The sequence below is a fragment of the Ornithodoros turicata genome, chromosome 2 (assembly GCF_037126465.1).
Source record: "Ornithodoros turicata isolate Travis chromosome 2, ASM3712646v1, whole genome shotgun sequence".
NCBI lineage: Eukaryota > Metazoa > Arthropoda > Arachnida > Ixodida > Argasidae > Ornithodoros > Ornithodoros turicata.
Genome location: NC_088202.1, coordinates 70875509 through 70886542, shown reverse-complemented (window position 1 = coordinate 70886542; position 11034 = coordinate 70875509). Strand labels below are relative to the sequence as shown.

The window sequence follows — 11034 nt, the reverse complement described above, 5'->3', positions numbered from 1 at the left end:
GGGCCTGTGATAAGCAGCAAGAGGCAGGAGAAAAAGGTTTAGGGGAAGAAATGAAGGTCAGCAAGGAGGTGGAGGGAAGCGCAAATGACGAAAGTAAGGGTGAAGGAACGGAAGAAAAGCGAGGGCCAGAGGCTGGCAATGGCAATGTTGAAGAGGAAGCAAGCCCGGACGATGCTTCCTCTGTAACAAGCACAACCTTAAGCATGTCTTCAGTGTCACAAGTTACATATTCTGACAGTGGAGAAAGCTTCCACACGATGGTATCAGAGGAAAGTGAGGGACAAGAAAGCGAGGAAGTTGATAAGGAGGGTCGTGTTATGGCTTTGAAAAGGAGAAGGGTATCTACACTCTAAACCAGGTGACGGAAGGAAGGCAAAAAAAGGTGGCAAAAAGGCGAAGGTTGATATTTACGACAAACTTGTTAAAGATATTACCGTGTCAGGCAGTTGAGTCTCCTCCTCTCCACTCCATTATGACATTCAAATTCCTAACATTTAATGCATGTTGATTTAGAAGTAAACCGAAGCAAAATGAAGTAATTGAACTATTGAAATTTTGGCAGGTAACTGTTTCCTAATTCAAGAGGCGCATTGGCACAAACAACAAGAAGCAATGGAATTCGTTAAAATATTTACCAGCAAGTCGCACTGGAGTCATGGAACGCACAACTCAAAAGGGATTGGAATTATTTTCCTATAACCAAGGAGCATAAGAGTACTTAAATTCGAAAAAGACATCGGTGGGAGAGTATAATTACAGTGGACATAGCTCGCGGAGGAGGAGTACTTAGAATAATTAACGTGTATGGGTCAACAACAACAACAACAACTAAATCATGACTATGGCCTGGGGTGATTCACCGCTTGAGAGCAGTACCCTACCCCACTACACGAGAAGCATGAGATGTGAAATATGAAAATGAAGTTATGTGAAGTTATGTCGAACTCCCGTCCTCTGGTTGCGCAACGCTATACGTCGCACAAAAGGAAGAAGCACATGAAAGGAGCGCCAATGGTCCTTGAGATGCAGGGGAGGACCCTACAATGTCTGCAGCACGCCGGTAGCCAAGAGGAACTCCAAGAACATCAGAAGTCCTCGACGGTGTTGGACATGGCTCTGACATGGGCCAAGAATTGCAGCCAGGTTGAACGTCTGTCGGCTAGCATCACTCAGCTGAGCACAGAGTTGCCGCCTCTCCGTTTCGTAGAGCTTACATTCTATTAGGACGTGCTCAATGTTCGCTACAACGCCACATTTGGAGCATAGGCAGCTGTCACAGTATCCGATTCGGCACTTGAATTGGGGAGTGAAGGCAACGTTGAGACGAAGCCTGTGCAGGAGGGACGTAAAATAGCGTGGTAAACGGTCAGGAACTGAGAAGGACATAGTGGGATCCACCGAATACATGAGAGACCTGTCAGTGATGTCCCGACTCCACTGCTGGAGAGCTAGTGGCTGGATGAGCTCATTCAGAAGTGATCTCCTGTCTCCTCTTGATAACACCGTTGGTACAACAGTCCGGGACTGTTGGGCAGCCGTTGGCGCTCTGTCGGCTTCTTCGTTTCCGCTCAAACCACAGTGACCCGGGACCCACTGCAGGGATATATGATGACCGTGATTGCTTAGACGCTGAACCTGATGGAGGATATCAGTGACAACTGGGGCGAGCGATCCACGTATTCCCATGTTGGCTATACATTGTATGGGTCAAATAGAGCAAAAGAATCGGAGGAGTTCTATAAGGATGCACTTCCGTATTATTTTATTGGGGCTCACAATTTTATACCTGGTGGGGACTGTAACTGCGTAACTGATACTAGAGATAAATCATCAGGAAAACCTTCCAACAGTAGTGGTGCTAGACACTTGGAGTGGGCAGTACAAAAATTCCAATTACAAGATGTGTGGACAATAGCAAGTGGGGGAGGAATGGGTTTTACCCGCCTCAATAAAAAAAAGGGGGAAGCAGAATTGACAGAATATATATATCAAGTTGAATGGCACAGAAAGTAAGCGATGTTAAAACCATCGAAACAATTTACATTTCCGACCACAAGGGTGTCTTGTTGGAAGTGACAGAAATGGGATTTCCGGGTTCCCAACGTCCATGGAGAATGAATATAAAGTTGCTCGATCTCCCAGAAGTTGACCAAGAAGTCAGAGACCTAATGAAGAGAGGGGTCAAGGATAGTGGCAATACTTTTCATTGGTGGGATAAACTTAAAAATGCTGTAAAAAACTGCCTTAAAGCCTGGGGGAAGAAAAAGGCGCATGAGAAGCGTGCAACGACGCACAAGCTCCAGGATCACATGCGGCGGTTGCAACAGTTCGGCGTGGGAGTACTCTCCGGGGTGAGCTACACCTCCGCCAAATATCACCTGGCACTCCTGAGGGAGGAAAGGTGGGAGGCGTTGAGGTATATGGCATCTGGCTTCAGCGCAACCGCCCATGGAGGCCCTCATGGCAATGCAAGACGAGTCACCAAGCAAGGTGAAATAGCCACTGTGGCACAAGAGTTCTACGCTAACGTGATTGAGAATGGACTCAGGGCAGGTGATTCCTTCTGTTGGGGAAAGCCAGGAAAAGGCATAGAACTTAGCTGCAAAGAGGTACAGCAGGCTGTTAGAAGCCTGAAGAATGGGAAGTCGCCGGGACCCGACGGGTTTCTGGTAGAATTTTACAAACGGTATTGGGACATCCTAGGCCCCTCTTTGGTGAAGGTGCTTAATGGTGCACTTCAGAAAGGTACATTTCCAGAAACCTTCCTAGAAGGAACGGTCACTCTGCTGTGCAAGGACCAGCAGCGTAAGGAGGAGTTGGGCGGCTGGAGACCTATAACGTTGTTAAATATAGATTATAAAATATTAGCAAGGGCAGTCGTGGGCCGAATACAAGGAAATATGGAAGAGTGGGTGTCACTATCACATGGTGCTGCAGTTAAAGGTCGAAGAATACCAAGGAAAATATGGGAGCTAAGAGATGTTATAGAATGGACAAGCAGAAGGAGAATAAAGAGTATTCTCATGACCTTAGACCAAGAAAAGGCATTTGACCGGCTTAAACAAGCATATTTAAGAGAAACATTAGAAATAATTGGGACAGAAAATCCAATAATAAACACAATAGGAGCCATGTATGAAAACGCCAGGAGTAGGCTACTCATCGGGCAATTGGGCAAGAGCTTTCAGGTAAAAAGAGGAGTAAGGCAAGGTTGCCCCCTTTCTCCCCTGCTGTATGTGTTAGCCTTTAATAGGTTATTACGAGAGCTGAACCAGTCTGAGGCAGTGAAAGGGGTTGGATTACCTCGGGCAGTACAGTGTAAAACCATAGTGGCCTCCACAGATGATCTCACTATGATAGTTAAAAGCGAAAAGGAAGTTGAGAAAGCTCTGGAAGTAATGGAAGGATATGGAACAATAAGTGGGGGCGAAAATAAATAGACAATTCAAAATTGGTATATTTAGGTGGGGAGAGGCCGAGGAAGGATCTGGGTCTGAGCATTGTGGAAGAGACCAAAATCCTCGGAATCAGGTTTAATAAGAACGGGGTTTCACACAACAATTGGATGCAGTTAGAAAAATACTTGGAACAATTGAAGGAAGACTATGTTGAACCTGGAACGCCACTTACAGCTCGAGCGCAGATTGTCAAAAGAATTTTGATACTGAGATGTGCGCACCTGTTTTCGGTCGCTTACCCTTCTCCTGAAATATGCCGTAGAATTGAGAAACTCTGGTTTCAGTTTATATGGGATGGGAAAACGCAATGGGTAGCGCAAGAGAAAATGAAGCTGCCTATCGAAGTTGGGGGCCTACAGATTGCTGATCTGAAACAATTATCACAAGCACATGCTTTACATGGAATATATAGGATTTTGGATGGCAAGGACATCGGGCAGCACGTAGCAAAATTTTGGCTGGGAATAAACATAAGACATTTTCGCCAACACGGGATAGATCACAGGAGGCCCATGTCGGAATGGCAGCCAGCAATTTATGAAACAGGGAAGCACACATTGCTGCAATTGAAAAGGTTAGACAAGAGCAAAGACTACAACGGAAGCTCAGTTGCAGAATTATACAGAGATCTGAGGGGGAAAGAAATAGAGAAATATCTATCTACAATAATAGCGGAAGGTTGGAAAAGAATACATAGTTAGTGGTTAGAAGGCAAAAGAAAATCATTCTTGTGGAAAGTGGCGCATGAGGTCATACCAGTGAGTTTTATGAAGTTGGTCATACAAGTTTTATCTGTGGGGAAAATCCGCAGAAAGGACTGCGAGCTTCGCGGTCAAATAGAAACGGCGAGGCACGCAGTCTTCAGCCGTCTTCGCTTGTAAGGTACCGGCGTATCTGTGGTCCTGTTTTAAGAAATATTTTCGATTAAGTAACTTAACATTTGAAGAAGCTGTGGGGATACATATTAAGAAAGTAGCCAAAAGACAACATAAATTTTACATGTTAGCAGCAGTCAAAATCGCATATCAAGTTTGGGTAAACAGGTGTAGAGTGGTGCATGGTGGTGACTGCTGGGGTAAAGAACGAATGAGAAATATAAACAGCTACTACGTACGAACTTGGCTTGGGAGGGAGCGGCTAAGGTTAGAAGCAAAAAACTTCGCGAAACAGTTGCAGTGTAAAGGGTTCAGGGTAGTCGAGGGTATTATTAAATTTAAATTACCAGATTAGCTAAATGACTTTACAATATGCTAACGCCGCAACATAGGGAGGGGATCTATCGGAAATTTGGGGTGAGTTAATTGTAAAGCACAGGAGTGTTGGCGCTCTTCTGAAGCACACGATACAGCGTCACACTCAAGTGCAAAAGCAATGGGGCAGAGTTTTAGAACTGGCCTCAGTTGTTGACTTGGTTGGGGAAAATAAAGCAAATCAGTAAATTAAGGATATAGGGAGTGGTTGGCTAAAACGATAAGGAAGATGGGCTCACTAATTTTGTGACTCATCTAACCAGTCAACAATACGACGTCGCAACATGAACAGTTAGCAATCCCAGTAAAGGTTTCTGAGCGGACTGCCTGCCTAGCACATAGTTGATCCTGCTCTTCGTTTTTAGGGCGAGGGCAGTAGCATTTTTGAAATGTGATGTGGGCAAGCTTTCGCTTGTCCCATCCTACAGTTGGCAATACCAGTTATCACCTACTGTTTGAGCGTTACCTCGCCATGTGCATACATAATTGTCTACGTATCCACCGTTATCGAGACAAGTTCCAACAAGAGAGAGAGAAAAAAAGGAGTTCGACAGCGAACCCATTTTGGTTCCTCAGCTTTATTTTATTACATTAAAAAGAACTGAACGTCTTATTCCACAAGGCAACGCACGCAGTATAGTTCAAGCTTCTCCACAAGTGACCACAAAAGGCTGGTACGGTACCGACTTCTCCAGTTCGTGGCACCGAAATATCCACCGAGGCCGAACGAACACCAACTCTTCGTTGACGCACAGTGCCTGAAAAAAGAAACAACGAGGTTCATATGTAGCACAAAAGTAAAATTTTTCGCGCAGCCTCACACCGTATACAATCCAGTAATAGGTGGTGACTGTCTTCCATCAACAGAGCCCTTCTCGTATCTCTCGTTGAACCGCTCTCACAGCGAAGCAATATTAGCTCGAGGCACGCGCACTGACGGACAACGTGAGCCGTTGGTGACAGGTAAGAATAGCGGAGCTAAATTAAACGTGAGCGTGTCGTAACGCAATAAAGTCCGCATATTTGCTACCAATCGCATTTAGGGCATATCCTGTGAAGTACATCACCACTGAAACAACTGATGACGGAACTCGCTGTGGCTGAGGACACTCGGGGAGAACTGAGGGGAAACTTCGGACACGTTAGAAAAAAAGAGAGAAGAAAAAAAAGAAACGGATAACAGATAAATGAAAATTATTTTACGTACAATATTTCTTTACCGTCTCAAATTGACGCACGTATTTTGGAAGAACGACTGCGTCCTCGTAAACATTTATTCACTGCACATATTCTTGCTGTGGTCTGCCGGAGTCGCATTTTCGTTGCTCTCGCTTGTGATACTAAGTATAGGAGCCTATGGTGCCGGCCACTTGGTCGCTTCAGCAGGACCGCCCTCCTAAAATACTTCGCGTTTCCAAATATTTGTACTTCGTTTAAAGTGCCACACACTTGAATCGCGCCGTATTCTCCCAAAAATGTAATTTCTCCATGTGTCGCGGAAGTAGCATCAAATTAACTTGTAGTTTCGAGAAGTATGTCGTCATAGGGCGGGCAATCTCCCATGCGTCCGACAACATTGCTCCTGAGATTACCGTCTTCTCACCACAGATGCTGACAAGTTTCCAACATCGGGCGAAGAGCTAACGCGGGCGCTGCTGCTTGACGAACGTGACGGGGCTTAGAGCCACGTTAAATTTCAACTCACTGCTCCTTTAAAGGGCACTAAATTTATCTTCGCGGAACGAAACCTTGAAACGTGTTACCTTGATATTAAAACCAAAGAAACGGGATTCATCCGTTGCGCAGTTTACCCTTTCCCTCTTCGCGCTTTCTCAAGAGGAGCGGGTCGGCCGCCCACTGGTCTCCGCAAACGATTTCTCGCAATGGTTGGGCAAATCGTTTCCGGAAGACCAATTGGAGGCAGCCGCGCCTCTTGAGAAGGTGGAAAGCGGAAATTGCATTGTTTCTTTTTCGCGCATAGATCACGAACAACACTTTTATTGTTATTTTTCAATGGACTGTCTCTGAGTATGGGCGATAGCAAAAAATTGGCGATCTCCCTGCTGATGCAACGAGGAGTAAAGCGATAGCAATCGCTGAACTCCTAAGAAAATGCGGGGATAATTTTAAACTGCGCGTAATCGTTTGCAGATGTGGGGCAAATGTAGGAGAAGAACTGCGATGAGTTATGATGTAATGCTAGAGCAGATAACACGCTGTGGGATTTGGGGTGAAGAAATAGTCGCCCGAGGTGAAAGTAGAGGTGTGCGCCGCCGCGCCGAAGCGCCGCCGCCGGTGGTCTGGACCTCGCCGTCGCCGCCGTGCCAAAACTGTCAGCGCGCCGCCGCCGCCGCCGCCGGTGTTGAAAAATCGGCATAACGTGTAAAAATCTGTATAACGTGCCCATTTTGATCCATTTCTATAAAAAATCTCTCCCATACCTAATATTTTTGTTTGTTTTTCTTGCATCTTAGGACCCAAGCTTCATTTGTGGTGTTTTTAGGAGTAAGAATTTCATCACTAATATGCTGCTTATGCTATACACTTTCATTTCATAGTCGACCCTGGAGGCACAACTCCAGGGAAACTTGTCACTCAATTCCTGCAGGTTGTTTGCCGTTCATCCACCAACATCATGACACTGGTCATTATCCATACAGAGTGTGTTTTGTTTTTTATTCGTTACAGAATTTTTGTAAAAAAAAAAATCTAGCGGGACAAAATAGATGCCGTTTTTGAGTTGGTCAGGCGAATATGTTCTCGAAGGAAGTATGTAACTACATAATCATCAATTACCTAAAATTCATTAATTCTTTAATTAGGGAATTCCGCGCAAAAGCGAGGTAGCAGAACGGAAGATATTCCTCGGAAGCCATTCCATGTTAAAGAAATTCTCAAACGCGCACGTATGTTGAAATATCCGACTCTGAATGTCGCTATGCAAACCAGCCGAAACAAGAAGTACGCAATTTCCGAGCGCAGAAATGACGCGAGCTTCGCCTTATCTGGGTTGGAAAGCGATCTATCTGGCCAACAGATTAGCGCCTACACCAATCAGCTCGATCGCTCCAAACCATGTGGTCCTCTCAGAATCGCCCGTCGCTCTTTCTGCGCTCGAAAAGTGCGTGGGAAATAATCCGTGTGTGCCGGCGGAAAGCACCCCGTCAGAGAGGGCTTAAAACGTTTTAAGCCCCCGTTTAATTTTCCTGTGCTGCTGATGACGCCCAAATAGGTGTCGAAACGTTCACGATTTTTTCTTTTGTCAACTTGTTATGCAAGCCAGTGTTACTCCATACTATTAATTAGGCCATCCCTTGTACATAGCCAGTGTAGGTTACATTCCCATCTCTTGAATAAATTCAAATTCAATTCAAATTCAATTCAAAAATGTTGTCAATATGCATATTCCACTTGAGAACATCAGTCAAGGTGACACCAAGATACTTACAAGACTTTACATGCAACAAATTACACAGGCCAATGGAATACTGGAAAGTTTGCACTGTTTTTCTTCGCATAACGTGCATATATGAACACTTTTTAAAGTTGAATTCCATTTGCCAAGTCTTGCACCAGTTGTTGATCCTGGCAAGGCAATCATTCAAAAGTAGTTGGTCCGATATTGACTTAATATCAGTAAAGATTAAACAATCATCGGCAAAAAGGCGAATCTGCACTGGAATATGCTTTGTAATATGGTTAATATATAACAAGAATAGCAATGGTCCCAGAACAGAACCATGTGGTACGCCGGACATCACAGGGCCCAAACGAGAGTTAACACTTCCTATTTGTACCAGTTGCTGCCTCCCATCGAGGTAATTATTAATCCACGAACGTAACTTTTCATTATGGACAATAGTTCGGAACTTAAGAAGGAGCTTATCATGAGGTACTTTATCGAGTGCCTTAGAAAGGTCAAGAAATATGATGTCCAATTGTCCTCGAAGGTTAATAGATGAAGCAAGACAGTGTACCGTTTCAACGAGCTGCGTGGTTGTGGACACACCTTTACGAAACCCGTGCTCCGATGGCGCAAAAAAATTATGTTGTTTAAAAAAATATATTAGGTGCTTGTATACAATATGTTCAAGGATCTTACTACAGGTCGATAGTAGGGAAACCGGTTGGTAATTAGACACATCTACCCTATCACCTGTCTTGAAAACAGGCACTACTTTAGCTTGTTTCCACTGTCGTGGAACGTGACCCGGCTCCAGAGATTTCTCAAAGATTAATTCAAGATAAAAGCTGCACCATTCCGCGTATCGTCGAAGAAACGAGTTGGGAATATTATCTAGGCCGATCGCCTTTTTGCCATTCACTTGGACCAAACAATTAAATATTCCCGTACGGGAAACAACAATATCAGGAACAGACAGTGGCACATCGACTACGTAATCCGGCCTAACTCCGACATCTTTTGAAGAGACAGAACAAAAATAGTGATTCATGTGCTGTGCTATCTGAACAGTTTCAGTGACAACGTATATTCTATATTCATCTTGTCTATTGATTTATGTGATGGCGAGAGGAACCTCCAGAATTTACTTGGATCAGCAGAAAGGAAATTGCCTACGGTCTCGTTTATATATCTGAACTTAGCTTCTCGAACTTTGTTCCTCACGGTAGCACGGCATTGACTCAGCTCACTACCTTCTATACGTCTTCTGCGCAATCTTTCAGCTTTGCGTTTCAGTTCTATGATTTCACGGCTGACCCACGGATTGAACCTGCGTGCCCGTTTCCTACGGACCGGTACAAAACGCTGCACAGCCTGAGCAACTACCGTTACAAATAATGACCAGAGGTCGTCAACGGTCGTATCATCTTTCATTTTAACACATTTAAATTAATCAAACTTGCACTCCATAAAATCCAAAATACCAGCATCATCAGCGTTAACAAAATCATAATAATAACGGGAGAGATAACAGGATCATGACGCAGATAAACGTCTGCAACCAGCTTGTGATCAAATATGCCATCAGACACAATACATTCAAACGGGTTCCTTAAAGGGACTATCGCATCCGGAGACATGGGTAGGAAATGGTTACGAGAATGCTTGGCATCATTCGACAATCGATGTCACCGATTTTCACTGCTCAGAAATGTTTGTGTTTTAAATAAACGAGCTTTTTCGATCAGCGAAACCTCCGATGACATCATTGTGACGTAGAAGCCAACAGGACCAATGCGAGGGCGGCGCGCCGCCGGCGCCGTTCCCCCATTTTCTCTCGGAGACATCGTCTGCTTTGGAGATGGCGTCGTGCATGGCTACGTGTATGAAACAACCTATTTCTTGGAAAGTGCTGTGAATGTCGCTCAGTGGTGAAATTGCAACATGTCGTTGAGTTCGGGAACGCGTCGTGGTGTTCCTGACAGCAAAAAATCGTCTGGGGCGAACCCAGAAATGACGTTTCACGAACCCAAGGACAGGGACGCCAAACGAAAGTTGGAAGCAGCAATCGCCGGCAGGCTTCTTGTTGTGGGAAAAGAATTGCACGTTCGGCACGTTTGTTCCTCGCAGTTTGCCGACGAAGTGTACATGGAGGCGGACCTATTGCAATCCCGTATGGGAGTGTCAGCGAAATGCAAGAGGCTAAAGCCCTATGCTGTGCCCATGTTGTTCCATGAGCAAATGGACACCACCGACGTACCGGATGAGCAGGTAAGCATTTGTTTCCAGATGTTGTTTCCGAATGTACATCGGAATATGTATAAACCGCGGCCGGCAATGATGTACCAGACCCCCTTAGGCCCCACTAGCACCTCACGTAATTTTTTGACGGCATCCCTCTAACTTTTCCGGTTGCAATATTCAAAAGATTATCAAACTATCTATTTATCAATTAAAGATACTAAAGTTTAAGAAAAAGTTTATCCCATCTTTCTTTGCTCATGTAACCCAGCATGCACTCACCATCATTTTTGTGAGCAAGAGAGAGCCAATGAAGCAGCTTTCCAACAGAATAGCCCCATTCGGCATTATACTTTTATGCATCATATTGTCCAACATCAAGTGCTCAATTTCTATCTCAGGTGGGGAGAAGCAGCTTGATGGTAATGGTAGCAGCAATCTGCTTCAGGTTGTGAGTATCACAAGCTTCTATTCATTAGGAAAGTTTAATATCTGTGTTGTACAGTGAATGAATTGAATTCTGAGTCAGAGTGAACGTTCATGTTGTGAAACCGGCAGCTCATGCGGAGTATCAGCCTCTACGAGTGATATATATTGCTCACATACTGTGAAGGCTTGATGTTGTTAAGTAGCGAATTTTTATTTTTAGGCTCTAGTAGTGAGGCTTCCCCCTGCGTCACAC

The 11034-nt window shown here is 44.7% G+C and overlaps 1 protein-coding gene across 1 annotated transcript in view; it reads right to left on the bottom strand.

Annotated features, from left to right (window-relative positions):
* Window positions 1–5251: 5251 nt before the first annotated feature.
* The window catches only part of LOC135385551 (DNA repair protein XRCC1-like), a 314938-nt gene continuing 309155 nt past the window's right edge, over window positions 5252–11034 (bottom strand). Inside the window, exon 14 of the mRNA XM_064614927.1 lies at window positions 5252–5466. Within this exon, the coding sequence (XP_064470997.1) occupies window positions 5350–5466 (117 nt within the window). The 3' untranslated portion in view covers window positions 5252–5349. The remainder of the gene's footprint in view (window positions 5467–11034) is intronic.